The following is a 14,090-nucleotide window of genomic DNA, read 5'->3' on the forward strand; positions in this document are numbered from 1 at the left end:
GGGGTCCGGGGCAGAGGGGACACCCTCGCCCAGGGTGGGGGGCACGGGGACGTGTGTCGTGGCCGTGCCAGCGGGTGCATGCCGGGACGGGTGCGGTGGCATGTCCGCGATGGCATCTCCCCATCGTGTGCTGGCTTCCTGCTGCCACCCCCCCCCGTGGCTGCTGAGTTGGGCCGATGGTATCACGGGGGCATGGGGGGGGCCGGGGGCCTGCACCCGCCACGGCACCCACGGTTGTCACGGCCCTGCTGGGGCGATGGGTCCCCGTGCTGGGGATGGGTGGCTGGGCTGGGGACACGGGTGGTGGCCGTGGGGTGAGAGCACTGGAGACGTGGGTCGGTGCTGGGGACATGCGTGGTGGGGACGTGGGTCGGTGCTGGGGACACGCGTGGTGGCCGTGGGGTGAGAGCACTGGGGACGTGGGTCAGTGCTGGGGACACGCGTGGTGGGGACGTGGGTCGGTGCTGGGGACACGCATGGTGGCCGTGGGGTGAGAGCACTGGGGACGTGGGTCGGTGCTGGGGACACACGTGGTGGCCATGGGGAGAGAGCACTGGGGACATGGGTCGGTGCTGGGGACACGTGTGGTGGGGACGTGGGTCGGTGCTGGGGACACGCGTGGTGGCCGTGGGGTGAGAGCACTGGGGACGTGGGTCGGTGCTGGGGACACGCGTGGTGGGGACGTGGGTCGGTGCTGGGGACACGCGTGGTGGCCGTGGGGTGAGAGCACTGGGGACGTGGGTCGGTGCTGGGGACACGCATGGTGGCCGTGGGGTGAGAGCACTGGGGACGTGGGTCGGTGCTGGGGACACGAGTGGTGGCCGTGGGGTGAGAGCACTGGGGACGTGGGTCGGTGCTGGGGACACGCGTGGTGGGGACGTGGGTCGGTGCTGGGGACACGCGTGGTGGCCGTGGGGTGAGAGCACTGGGGACGTGGGTCGGTGCTGGGGACACGCGTGGTGGCCGTGGGGTGAGAGCACTGGGGACGTGGGTCGGTGCTGGGGACACGCGTGGTGGCCGTGGGGTGAGAGCACTGGGGACGTGGGTCGGTGCTGGGGACACGCGTGGTGGCCGTGGGGTGAGAGCACTGGGGACGTGGGTCGGTGCTGGGGACACGCGTGGTGGGGACGTGGGTCGGTGCTGGGGACACGCGTGGTGGGGACGGGGGTCGGTGCCGGTGCAGGGACTCCGAGGGTGGCCCCAGGACGTGGCGCTGGGGACCCGGCCGGTGGCTGAGGGTGCCGTGGCCGCGTGGCTCTGCCCCGGCGCGAGGCCGTGGAAGGTGGCGGTGGCCGATGGCTGTTTCCTGCCGCTAATCGCCGCTAATTGGCTTTGGCTTGACCAGGTCCAGGGACCCCACGGCGGGGGGGGGGGGGGGGGGCAGGGGGATGGACGGACGTGGGGGGGCCACGTCGAGGCGTAAGAGGATTTCCCTGCCTCCTTCTTAAGGCTCGGCCGCCTCGGGGTCCCGCTCCGTGCCCGCCTGCCCACCCGGCCCCGGCCCCATGCCACGCACCCGGGGGGACAAAGGAGCCCCCAAGGACACGGAGGCCCCGGGCAAGGGGAAAGGAGGGGAGGTGGGTGAAAAAAACCCCAAAGCCCCCGAGGACGGCGGCCCCCCGAGCACCAAGAGCCCCGGCTCTGAGTCCCGGCACGGCGGCCACGGGCAGAAGAACAGCAAGAAGGGGGACCCCCACGCTGCCGCCGCCAAGACCTACTCCCCCTTCCTCAACACCGTCTTCGGCAAGGTGGGGGCAGCCGGGCAGGGGACGGGGGGGGACAGTGGGGATGGAGGGGACATAGGGACAAAGTCAGGGATGCTCTGGGACCCCGGGGATGGAGGGGAAATGGGGGCAGTGGGGACAGGGACAAGGACAGTCCAGGAGCCTGTGGATGGAGGGGACAGAGGGGCAGTGAAGATGGGGTGGGGATGCTCCGGGACCCTGGGAATGGAAGGGACACAGGGACTCAGGGGACAAGGTTGGGGATGCTCCGGGACCCTGGGGATGGAGGGGACACGGGGGACAAGGTTGGGGATGCTCCGGGACCCTGGGGATGGAGGGGACACGGGGGACGAGGTTGGGGATGCTCCGGGACCCTGGGGATGGAGGGGACACGGGGACACGGGGGACGAGGTTGGGGATGCTCCGGGACCCTGGGGATGGAGGGGACATGGGAACACGGGGGACGAGGTTGGGGATGCTCCGGGACCCTGGGGATGGAGGGGACATGGGGACACTGGGGATGGTGCTGGGGACACCCCAGGACCCTGGGGATGGAGGGGACACCCAGGGAGACAGCCTGGGAAGGGGGACCCGAGCCGGCAGTCCTCTGCAATGGGACACATCCTGCTCCCCCACCTCCAGGAGTATGAAGCACCCATGGGTGCTGGGCAAATCCCGTTCGGAATCTGGGGTTCCCAGGCTGGGGCAGCCCCAGGGTGGGTGGCAGGAGATGGGACACGGGGGGGCAAGGCAGGGCAGGTGGGGGGGGTGCAGGCACAGGGCAGGGCTTTGCCTCCAATCCCTCTAATCCCTCCCGCTGGAGTTAATTTTGGCCCACGCTTAACGAAGGTGACACCGCGGTTTGCTGGGAAGGGCGGGGGGGGGTGTTGGAATCGAGCCGGGTCTGATTCTGCCCCCCACCCTGTGTGTGCCCGGCTGGCCCAGGAGCGGGAGCTGTCGCCGGAGGAGCTGGATGGTGAGGAGGGGGGTGATGGGGGGCTGGGGTGGGCCGTGGGTACGGGGGGGCACGTCCTCATGAAGGGCTCTGCCACGGGGCCACAGGCCGCGGTGGGCTGTGCCGTGGGGCGTGGTGCCATGGGGACGTGTGCCATGGTGGGTTGTGCCATGGGGATACGTGCCATGGGGCACAGTGCCATGGGGACATATTGTCATGGAGGGCTCTGCCATGGGGTGCAGTGCTGTGGGGACACATTCCATGGAGGGTTCTGCCATGGGGACACATTCCACGGAGGGTTCTGCCATGGGGACACGTGCCATGGAAGGTTCTGCCATGGGGCACAGCGCCATGGGGTGCAATGCCATGAGGACATGTGCTATGGAGACACATGCCATGGAAGGTTCTGCCATGGGGCGCAGCGCCATGGGGACAACGTGCCATGGAAGGTTCTGCCATGGTGGGTTGTGCCATGGGGTGCACTGTCATGAGGACATGTGCCATGGAGACACATGCCATGGAAGGTTCTGCCATGGGGCGCAGCGCCATGGAGACGTGCCATGGAAGGTTCTGCCATGGGGCGCAGCGCCATGGGGACAAGTGCCACGGCACCGCATCCAGGGAGGGTTCTGCCATGGGGCGGCGCGGTGCCTGGGGGACCCCCAAACCTGATGGGTTCCGTGTGCCCGCGTGTGCCTGTGTGCATGGGCAGAGCTGCTGGACGCCTTCAAGGAATTCGACACGGACCAGGACGGGTACATCAGCTACAAGGACCTGGGCGCCTGCATGCGCACCCTGGGGTACATGCCCACCGAGATGGAGCTCATCGAGATCTCCCAACACATCAAGATGAGGAGTGAGCGTGGGGCCGGGTGCCGCGGGGCTGGGGCGGGTGCCGTAGGGGCAGGGGACGGGGCGCGGGGTGCTGAGGTCGTCCCTTTCCCGCGTGCAGTGGGAGGCCGCGTGGATTTTGAGGATTTTGTGCAGATGATGGGGCCGAAGTTGCGGGAGGAGACGGCCCACATGGTGGGCGTGAGGGAGCTCAAGATCGCCTTCCGTGAGGTACGGCCACCGCCACGGGGGACCGCGGCCACGGCGGGGCAGGGGGGACCACAGCCATGAGGGTGACCGCGGGCACGGAGGGGACAGGAACCCTGGAAAGACCATAGTGGGGACGATGACCATGGGGGCGACCACAGGCACGGAGGGGACAGTGACCACGGGGAGACCATGGGATGACTGTGCCCATGGGGGAACAGTGACCGTGGGGGTGACCCAGTGGCACGGAGGGGACGGTGACCACGGGGTGACTGTGACCACGGGGAAATGGTGACCATGGGGGTGACCATTGGCACGGAGGGGACACTGACCGTGGGGAGACCATGACCACGGGGGAACCGTGACCGTGGGGGTCATCACAGGCACGGAGGGGATGGTGACCAGAAGACCAGGGGGTGACCATGGCCCTGGAGGGAGGGTGATGGGGTCGATGGGGAGGGTGACCCCCCCCCCAACCTGCGGGCGCCGTAGTTCGACGTGAACGGGGACGGGGAGATCAGCAGCGCGGAGATGCGGGAGGCCATCGCGGCACTGCTGGGGGAGCAGCTGAAGGCACAGGAGGTGGACGAGATCCTGCAGGACGTAGACCTCAACGGGGACGGGCGCGTGGACTTCGATGGTGAGGGACACCCCCCCTTCCCTGCAGCCCCCCCCCCCCCGCCCCGCAGCACATGGTCGGGGGCCATGATGGGTGGCTCATCCCCGGGTCGCCTCAACCCCTCCTCCCTCACCCCGCAGAGTTCGTTATGATGCTGTCATCCCGGTAACGAAGCTTCGGGGCAGGAGGGGACACCCCCCCCCTCCCATCCTTGTCAGGCACTCCCTGCCCGGCCGACCAGCCCAACCTTTCTGCCAGCATTAGGGTTCAGAGTGAACATCTGGGAATGGGGCAGACGTGAGACACCCCCCCCCACCCCCCGACCCCAATAGTCCCCTAGGGTGGCGGCAGGACTGGGAGGGGGGCTGGGGGGGCCCAATAAACCCCCTTGATCAGAGCCGGAGGCGTCTGCTGGTCATTGGGAGGGACACGGGGTGGGATGTGGGGTGGGACCGTCCCCAGCCCCTGCCTGACCCCCCCCCGGCAGGCAGCGCAGGCTCTGCCCGGGGTGCGAGGGGACGACGACGGGACTGGGGACACGGGTCAGCATCTGGGGGACAAAGGGGGGGGGGGGGGGGGAGTCCCACGGGGGACGGGGACAGCGGCTGCTGCTGCTCCTGGGTGGGGGGCAGAGCAGGGGGAGGCGGAGGGGGGGAAGGTGGGGCAGGCAGGGTGCAGGCAGGGTGTAGGCAGCTGCCTGCGGGGTGGGGCAGGGTGCAGGCAGGGTGCAGGCAGGGTGCCTGCTCCGCACTCCTGCAGGCACGAAGCCCCTGGGGAGCCCGCTGGGGTGCAGGCAGGGCCCGGGGGTGCAGGCAGGAGCCAGAGGTACAGGCAGGGCCCGGGGGTGCAGGCAGGGCGGGGTCACTGGGTGCGCTCTGCCATTGGCTGCATGATCCGACTTGCTGCAACCAGCCGGCCAATCAGCATTCCACCCCCCCAAGCGGCTGGCCAATCGGCACACGCCAATTAACGAGGGGGGGAGTGGAATAGCAGCTCTCCGTGATGGTTACTCAAATGGACTGGCTAATCAGCGTGAGGGAGGGCAGGGATCAACCAATCAGCAGAGAGAAAGGCGCTGGCCAATAAGCACACGTCTCCCGCGCCAGCTGGCCAATCAGCACGCGGGGAGCCCACGTGCGGTGGGGAGGGGCAGGGCTGGGGGCGATGGCGGGGGGGGGGGAGCAGCTCCCCCCCCCAGTGTCACCAAGTGACCCCCTCGAGACCCCCCCCCACCCCGTGGATGTGCCCCCAGAGGGTCCCCAACACCCCCCCCCGGCTGGGGACGCCCCCTGGCAATAAAGGGGACCCTGAAATCGGGGGTCGTGTCCCCCCCCCCCCCCAAAAAAAACCCCACCAAACAAAACAAACCGTGGGGCCAAGTGGCTCCACTGGGGCTCGAACCCAGGACCTTCTGCGTGTAAAGCAGACGTGATCACCCCTACACCATGGAGCCGGCTGGAGGAATCCCCCCGGACCCCCCCAATCCAGCGGGGGAACCTCGGGGGGGGGCGCACACACACGGAGGGGGGACCCCCACCAAAACTCCCCCAGACTCCCCCGTGCTCAGTCCGGGGATGGCAGAGGCCGGCCTGGGGCCAGGGCCCACCCCGGGGTGCCCCCATTCAGGGTGGGGGGGGGACGTGTGTGTGTGTGGGGGGGGGGGTCCTGGGGTGGCTCTGTGGCGCAAGGGAGAGCGCGTTGGACTTCTAACGGAGGGGGGGGCGGCCATTCAAAGGTTGTGGGTTCGAGTCCCACCAGAGTCGCTGCTTTTGTTGGGGGGGGGGTGGCAGCAGACGACAGGACCCCCAGGACAGACCCCGGCGGTGGGGGGGGGCGCTAAGCCCCAAGGGCTGTGGGTCACCCCTTGGAGTTAACCCCCCATGGGTTTGATCCCCCCCATTTCTGCCAGCCTACAGCTCCCTTTTCTTTCTGGGCAGGTGTGGGGGGGAGAACAACTGCCCCAGGGATCCCCAGACCACCCCAGAGGTCCGAGGGGCACTTGGGGGGGGGGGGGGTAGGTCTGGGGGACATGGAGGGTCCCCCAATCTGGCCAGGTGCCCACCCCAGCTCAGCAGGATGTGGGGGGGACAAAGAGCTGTGGCCCCCCAGGCAGGGAAACTGTGGGGGCCATGAGGATAGTGGGGTGGGGGGGGGCACCCATGGTGGCATTGCAGGGGTGCGGGGCACACGTCAGGGTGCCTACGGTGCCAGCACATGCAGGAGGAGGAGGAAGGTTGGGGAGCGTGTGCCCCCCCCCTGCACCCCCCCACACCAGGAGCTGCCCGGGTAGCTCAGTCGGCAGAGCATCAGACTTTTAATCTGAGGGTCCAGGGTTCAAGTCCCTGTTCGGGCGCTGCCACCCCCTTTTTGGGGTGTGGAACCCGTATGGTGAGTGGATGGTCTCTCGGGGGGGGGGGGGGGTATAGCAGTGTGTCCCCCAGGGATCAGTGTTGTCCCCCACCCCTGGCTTCCCCCCACCAGAGCAGACACAGGCAGGCTGGGGCATTCACAGATTTTAATTTAGTTGTTTTCCTGGAGGGGGAGAAAAACAAAGGCATCATACACCCCCACGTTTCAGATTTGGGGGTGCAGAGACCCCCGCAGCCTCCCCCCACAGCACATCTCCCAGCCCCTGTAGTGTTTGGGGGTGCAGGGGCCTGCTGCTCCCCAGAGATGGATGGGAGAACCCCCCCCCCCCCCAAAAACCCAGGACCTCCGCCCCTGCCCTAAACAACCTACAGGGAAGGCACCTCGAGGGGGAGCCCCACGGCAGGGGGGTGGGGGACACCCCGGGGAGGCTGGGGACGGGGCACCCCATCCTGGGGAGGGGGCACAGGCAGAGGGAGAAGGGGACCCCGAGTCACTCTCTACATATATATAATATACACCTATAGAAGAGGCTGTGGGGTGGAGTCTGGCCCCCCTTGCACCCCAAGAGCACCCGAATGCCTGGGGGGGGTGAAGGGGAAATTAAAAAAAAAAACAAAAAGAACCCCAAAAAACCCAAACCATAACAGGGGAGGGGGAGAGACCAAGGCCAGCCTCGGGCTCGCCCCGCTGCGCCCACCGCCCAGGCAGAGCCGGCCCCTGCCCTCCCCGGGGCTCACGCTGACCCCCGGCCCCGGGGGGCTGCGCCCGGGGCACCGTCTCTCCTGCACCGGGGAGGGGGGTGGGGGGACCGGGGCAGGTATGGGATGAAGGAGAACCCCCTCCCACCCACAAATGGGTGGGTGGGGGGGGCCGTGGCAGCTCCCGCTCCCCACCCCGGCGGCATCAAGGTCAGTGTGGATGGGCTAAGGCAATCCCGGCGGGCGAGCGTGGCCGGCACCGACGGCGACGTGTGGGGACAGACGGGCGGTTAAGACAGACGGACAGACAGATTGCAGGGGGCTGGGGGAGGCTGTGGCAAGCACCAGGCAGTGCCAGCCTGGCACAGCGGCTCCCCTGGCAAGCCGGCTTGGCCTTTGCTCCCCCCCGCTCCTCCCCTTCACCGCCGCTCCTCCCCTCCGGCTCAGAAAATGTCCGGGCACAAGGTCCAGTCCTGCTTCTCTTTGCTCTCCCAGTAGCCACCCTTGTAGACGTGCGCCAACTCCTGGGTGACGGGGTCCTTCTTGCGCTCGAACCACAGCGGCTTGTAGGGATCGTAAGGGGTGCCTGGGGTGGGGGGGGGGGGCACAGGGAGGGGTTGAGGGCCGTGGGGCCAGGTAGGGAGCAGGTTAGGGGTCACTCGTCCCTTCCTTACCGTCCTCTGTGGCTCTGGCGGCCTCAGCTTCACGTCTCTTGCGGGAGATACGTTGCTTCTCCTCTAGTCGTTGTTTCTCAGCGTTGGCCTCGTCCCAGCGGCCGTTCTCCATCAGGCGCTGGTCTGGGCGCCGACGGCTGTCTGTGGGCGCCGTGCCGCTCTCCGGGGCGTTGAGCGTCAATGCCAGCTCCGAAAAGTAGTACATGTTTTCTGCGTACTTCCTGTGCCAAGGCAAGGGGATCCAACTCAAGACCCTTGCGCCAGCAGGCTTCACACCCAGCCTCACACCCCTGCTCTTCGCTGGGGCCCCAGAGCCGCCCCCGCCCCCCCCACCCCCCAGCTCTTGGGACACGTTTGTCCCGTGTCCCCTACTCACGGGAGAGGATTCCTCTTCCACAGCAGCACCCGGCTGTCCTCGGCCTCGTGGGCCCTCTGCCGCCCTTCCGCTCCGTTGTCCCCAGCGCCCAGTGTCACCTTGTAGCAGTCCATCTTCTCATCCCAGGTGCCCAACAGGACAAAATGCACCTTCCCCGTGGGGTCTGTCACCTCCCCGGTGACCTGTCGGGACAGGGGACAGCCTGAATCAGGACACTCAAAAGCCACAAGCACCCCGGTGCATCCCGAGCCACCCACCCAGCCTCCCCGTGCCCCTACCTTCCTCGCCACGTCCCGTGAGAAGTAGCTGTAAGGAACGAACTTGAGGTTGCACTTGTCGCCCGTCTTGTGATTGACAATCTCGATTTCACCCGACTGCGGAGGGGAGGAGGAGATGGTCAGATCCAGCCCACAGCCCTTTCCCTGGTGGCGGGGGAAACTGAGGCACGGGGGATCCATGTTTCTGTACAGGACCGGTACAAACGGGTGCTGGTGAGCCCCGTCGCTGGGGTTTCATCCCACCTGGTCTATCCAGAGCTTGCCCACGATGATGTTGTGCACGGTGGTCGTGACCTTTTTCCACGTGTAGTGGTTGCCGGAGGAGTGGAAGACGCAGTGGATGGTACCTGAGGAAGGAAGGCTGCGCTGGGAACGATCGCCTGGAGACTGCCCGGCCAACGGAGGCTTGGGTGGTCCCCAAACCTGCCCCGCTCCCACGCGCAGCACAGATATCCTCCCTTCCCAAGCATCTTCTCGCACGGCACACGTGCCCAGTGCCGCGGAGCTCACCCAGAGGCATGATGGAGAGGTATTTGCCCCGAAACTTGCTGGTGATTTTAATTTCCTGGCGAAGCGTCCAGCCGTGCTTGGAGTCAGCGTGGTGGGCAGCGGCCGGTGGGTGGTGGCTCACCTGGCCGGGACAGGGGACAGGTCAGAGGCGGCCACCCTGAGCGGGCTGGTGGTCCCAGAGGAGCGGGGCTGGCAGTACCTGCTCGCAGAGGGAGCGGTAGCCGTTCTCCTCCAGGCGATCCAGCTCAAAGGTCTCCCCCAGGAGGGGGTTGAAGGGCTTGCTGGTGCGGAAGACGGTGGTGGAGTAGGACGAAACGGTGAAGGCGGCCACGTAGCACAGCTGCTCCAATGAACTCTCACACTTGGCCGCCCGGTCGAGCAGCTCGTGGTACTCCAAGTCCTCAGTCAGACGCTGCAGCATGGACAGGGGCTCGTTGAAGTTCACCTGGAAGGGAAAGAGAGGTAAGAGGGGGGGTTCCCAGGGTACGCCGCGCCCACCCACTGGCTGTGTCCCCACTCACCGGCATGGGGATCTTGGACAACTCCTTCCCGATGCAGTTTTTCATGATGCTCCAGAGGTTGAGGCTGTAGTTGGGTTTGTAGGGGATGCGGGTTCTCTTCTCCTTCTTGGTGTCCTCTACCTGGTGCTTGTACTAAGGGCGAGATCAGGGCTGCTACGATGCCGCTGTGACCCCTGCCGCAAGAACCGGGGCACCCCCAGCCCAGCCCTGCCTCGCAGCCACCTCCCTGCCAGCCCTGTTCCTCCAAAGGCCAGCACATGATGCCGCCGGAAAGCCCCCCGTCCTACCTGCTCATCTAGGCTGATGTCACTGCTGGTGCCACTGATGTTGCTGCCGGTGCGCCTGGGGGGGGGCGGGGCGAGGAGAGGGGCAGAATCAGTCCCGAGCGGGGTGTGGGGCACGGGAGAGCAGCCCCACACCCCAGCACTCACTTGTGGCCCATGCTCTCCGGCAAGGTGATGATCTCTGGGGCATCAAAGAACTCGTTGTCATCGTCCTCGTCGCTCAGGTCTCCTTTTGCAGGGCAGCACGGATCTGGGGAAGGAGCGAGGGGAAAGAGGGCAGTTGAGGCAACAATTTCAAGGTTCCTCCTAGTTTTGCCCAGTGGAAGCACTGGAGGATCCCCCCACCCTGTCACCACCAGCCAGGCAAAGGGCCACACACCACTGCTGGTGAGGGGCGGGCAGACAAGGCTTAGGAGGAGCAGGGACAGAGCGAGCAGGTTTCGTGCGCGGTGGGGCAGCACGTTGCCTGCTGTAGGTGCCGCAGCCGCTCAGCTGCGTGGGAGAGACGGAACAGACCTATCGCTTGGGGTTGGTGATGCGAAGGACGCCGGGTCTGGCTCAGGGAAGGGACTGGAAGCAGCTGGGAGTTACCCTGGGCACAGTGCTGTTGGCTTCCCCCATCCCTGCCCTGCACCATCAGCTCCATCTCACCACCGCTCGCTCCCCCTCAACCAGCCCCGCAAGAACACGGCACGGGTGCTCTGGGCAGCCCGGTGGTACCTTTGGTGGAGCCGCCGGTGCCGGGCGCACTGGCGGGCAGGACGGTAGCACCGCGGAAGGCCCTCTCCAGGTGGTTGTGCTGCTTGGCCAACTGCTCCAGCGTCTCCTCCAGCCGGATGCGCTGGTCCCGTTCGTGCTGCAATGATTTCTGCCACTTCTTGCTGTGGGTCTGGGCCAGCATCAAAAAATCCCGGCAGGCCTGTGGGGAAACGGTGCCCCATCAGCATAAGGTCTGCGTGACAGGGGTCAACCCCCCCGCGGGACCCCCCTGACCTGCCCCACGGGGTGGGGTACGGGACTCACGTTGATCATGGCGTTGGAGGTGATGCGGAAGAGGGTGGCTCGCTCGTTCACCTGCTTGATCTTCTCGGTGCTCTCAGCCGGCAGCCGGAGGGTCTCCAGCTCACTGAGGGAGCGCTGCAGAGCCGTGCCGTGCTTAGCAATCAGGTCGTTGCAGGTGCTCAGATCCTCCACCTTGCTGGACAGGGTGCGCAGCGTGCTCTGCAGCTCCGTCTTATCCGTCTGCGATACTGACTCGTCGCCGGAGTCATCTGCCAGCAGGAAGGGATGTTCGCATGGCCCCGTGGGGCCTCTCTCCTCCCAGGAGATGGGGAAGAAGGGGAAACTGCGGGCTGGGAGCAGCGAGAGCACCTGCCCTCTGAGCCACACCGGGCTCTGACCGCGGGGCTGCCAGGACGGGCACCATAGGAGGCCCCCCCACTCTCTGGGGGCTGGAAGCCGCACATGGGGTGCTCCCGGCCACCGCCATGGCATCCTGGACGGCGATGTCACGGCAGAGAGCAGCAGCTCGGAGCAGATGGCCGATCTCCTGGTGCACGAGCAGTCACGCTAGCGAGGAAGCGTGTGCCAGGCTGCTGGCAACTCCTCAAGCTGGAGCCAGGCAGCAGGGAAGCCGGCTCCACGCTGGCACGGCTGCAGCAGGCAGGACAGAGCTGCCGAGCTCACACGTGGACGGACACGGCCACCCCTTCCAAATCCCGCTCGGGGAGCGGTTGCCAGCACCCCGGGCCATGTGCTGCGACGCCATCCCTGCACAGCACCCCAACCGGGCAGGGGAGATGGACGGGAAAAAGCAGGTTGCTCGCTAGCAGCAAGCAAAGGGAGCTTGGCAACAGGGAGGGAATGTGGGGTCATGTTCCGTGGAGGGGCAAGACAGTCCCTAGGCCCAAGAAGCAGGACTCATGTGGGCATAGCAGGGGGCTGATGCATGCTGCTTGGCTCCGGAGGCCTGGGGGAACACACGCCAGCTCACACAGGGGCTGTACCTGATTCCTCCAGCATCTTGACGGCTTTGGCCTTGGCCAGCTCTAAGGCGGTGACCCAGCGTTGCCGTTCCACCTCCGAGCTGGCTTTCAGGTGGTAGGTCTGAGCCCCGCCATTGGAGATGATGAAGTTGCAGGAGTCCTCCACGGTGATGTTGGCCGTGGCCAGGTTGATAGTGCCGCGGCAGGTGTGCCGCATCTCCGCCTTGGACCTAGGATGGAGTGGGATGGGGTGCGGTGAAGGGGCTGGAGGAAGGAAGTGACCCATAGCCCAGCCTGGGGGGGGCTGAGTCTTTGGGGGGGGGCTGCAGTGGGGACCTGGTGTTCCCCAGCCTGCAGACAGGGCTATTAATAGGGCACCGGTTCCAGCCCCTGGCTGTTTTGCCAAGCCGGCTGGGCAGGCACGCAGCCGGCGTGGGGTTTCACCGCCAGTGCCGGAACGGGGCCAAGGCTGGCAACGGTGCTTTGGGGGAAGAGCGTGGGGAGGGGTCTGCAGCCCCCGGGAGTGACCTCGGGGACCACCACACTCCCCTCGGTGCCTCCCGCATCCCGACACGGGGCGGTGAAGTCTCCGGCGTGGCGCGAAGCCGTGCCAGCCTGGCACACCCCTTCCACGTCACAGGGCCCGGGCCTGCCGGACGGTGACAGACGCCTGGGACACCCCCAACCCGGCCCGGGCCTCCCCCCACCCGCGGGGCTGTAACTCGAGCTGGCAGCTGCCTGCAGGCTCCAGTTCCCCCATCAATAATGGAGAACTGGGGAGGGACACGGCCCCCCCTCAGCTGAGCTCAGGTGTCCCCTTGGGGACTGAGCAGGGGTACAGTGGGGAGGGGGCTGGTAACGCCGCTCTCCCCCCCTGCCCGACTCCCACCCGGAGCAGACCCGCGGGGGGAACGGCCCTCGGTGCCCCCCCGGGGAAGGGCTGCTCGGAGGAACACCGAGATCCAGCGGCTGGGGGAAAGAGCTACGGGGGTGGGCAGCCAGACAGGCGACCCCCCGCCCCAAGCAGCCCCAGGGCCCCGACAGGGAGATGACAACCCTTCCCCACCCCAGCGGGCACCGGGGAAGGGCGGGAAACGGCGGGCAACGGCGGGCAACACCGACACCTGACCGGTTCGGGGTGGGGTACGGGCGACACACATGAACACCACCCCGCGGCTTTGCGGTTGGGGAGAACCGGCCGGGCCCCAAGGTCACGGGGGAACCCCGCGGGGCAGAGAGGAGGCGAGGGGCAGCGGGACGGGCCCGGAGGTGGACGGGGGGCGGGGGGTGTCCCCGGTACGTACCGGTAGTAGCTGAGGAGGCCGTTACTGAGCACGAACCAGCGGCGCTGGTAGCCCTTGATGTAGTTGGTCCACTTGAAGAGCCAACCCTCACGGGCCGAACCGGACCCGGCGCCTCCCGCCCCGGAACCGCCGCCGCCGCCGCCCCCCGCCGCCGCCGCTGCGCCCGCCCCTGGGCCTGGACCCGCCCCACCACCCGCCGCCGGTGAAGGCAGGGCCGGGGCAGCGCCAGGAGCAGCGGGCAGAGCCATGGGGCCTGGCAGCGCTGCCGCTACCGCCGCCGCCGCTGCCGCCACCGGGCCGGGGCCCGCGGCCGCTGCGCGCAGCTCCGCCATCGCCGCCGCCGCCTCCCCGCCGCGCTGCCGTCACTCGCCCCGCCCTCGGCCGCGCCCTATTGGCGGCGGCGGCCCCCGCGCGCACCGCCCCGACGGGCGGATTGGTGCCGCCGCCCGCGCGGGGCGGTACCCGCGCCCTTATTGGCTTCCGGCGCGCTTGCGCCGAAGGCCTTCAGGCTGCGCGGCTCGGTCGCTTTCTCATTGGTCCTCTCGCCCGTCTGTTTCCGCGGCGCGGCCAATAAAGGGAAGAAAGAGGATCCGCGCGTCGTGACGTTAGGACGCCTCTCGGTTGGGCCGTGCCGGACCGCGGTGACTCATCCCACCACCCAGTCACCGCGGGGGGGGGGGGGGGTGGGCGGGTCCTCGCGCTGCCATTGGCCGAGACATTACCCTGTCACCGGGGGTGGCGGTGACCTCTGACC

The 14,090-nt window shown here is 67.5% G+C and overlaps 2 protein-coding genes and 3 non-coding genes across 5 annotated transcripts; 3 read left to right on the forward strand and 2 right to left on the reverse strand.

Moving 5' to 3' along the window:
* The first annotated feature begins 1,423 nt into the window (after positions 1–1,423).
* CABP4 (calcium binding protein 4) lies at positions 1,424–4,721 on the forward strand. The gene is made up of 6 exons (XM_049821252.1): positions 1,424–1,748; positions 2,670–2,700; positions 3,392–3,535; positions 3,632–3,741; positions 4,210–4,357; positions 4,477–4,721. The coding sequence occupies exons 1-6, from the start codon at positions 1,506–1,508 to the stop codon at positions 4,503–4,505; spliced, it is 705 nt and encodes a 234-aa protein (XP_049677209.1). The 5' UTR covers positions 1,424–1,505; the 3' UTR covers positions 4,506–4,721.
* A 995-nt stretch (positions 4,722–5,716) lies between these two features.
* TRNAV-UAC (transfer RNA valine (anticodon UAC)) lies at positions 5,717–5,789 on the reverse strand. The gene has a single exon. It is a non-coding gene; the product is annotated as a tRNA-Val (tRNA).
* Positions 5,790–6,008: 219 nt separating this feature from the next.
* TRNAR-UCU (transfer RNA arginine (anticodon UCU)) lies at positions 6,009–6,099 on the forward strand. Its single transcript is given in 2 exon segments — positions 6,009–6,045; positions 6,064–6,099. It is a non-coding gene; the product is annotated as a tRNA-Arg (tRNA).
* Positions 6,100–6,616: 517 nt separating this feature from the next.
* On the forward strand, positions 6,617–6,689 carry TRNAK-UUU (transfer RNA lysine (anticodon UUU)). Its single transcript has one exon. It is a non-coding gene; the product is annotated as a tRNA-Lys (tRNA).
* A 148-nt stretch (positions 6,690–6,837) lies between these two features.
* OSBP (oxysterol binding protein) lies at positions 6,838–13,668 on the reverse strand. The gene is made up of 14 exons (XM_049821236.1): positions 13,337–13,668; positions 12,054–12,262; positions 11,071–11,318; positions 10,768–10,966; positions 10,195–10,297; positions 10,051–10,105; positions 9,764–9,895; positions 9,442–9,687; positions 9,243–9,363; positions 8,976–9,079; positions 8,733–8,828; positions 8,455–8,636; positions 8,079–8,299; positions 6,838–7,990 (listed from the first exon to the last, which is right to left on the reverse strand). Exons 1-14 carry the CDS (start codon positions 13,666–13,668, stop codon positions 7,848–7,850), a joined length of 2,391 nt encoding a protein of 796 aa, XP_049677193.1. The 3' UTR covers positions 6,838–7,847.
* Positions 13,669–14,090: the final 422 nt, after the last annotated feature.

Source organism: Accipiter gentilis, chromosome 17, assembly GCF_929443795.1.
Source record: "Accipiter gentilis chromosome 17, bAccGen1.1, whole genome shotgun sequence".
NCBI classification, from domain to species: Eukaryota; Metazoa; Chordata; class Aves; order Accipitriformes; family Accipitridae; genus Astur; species Astur gentilis.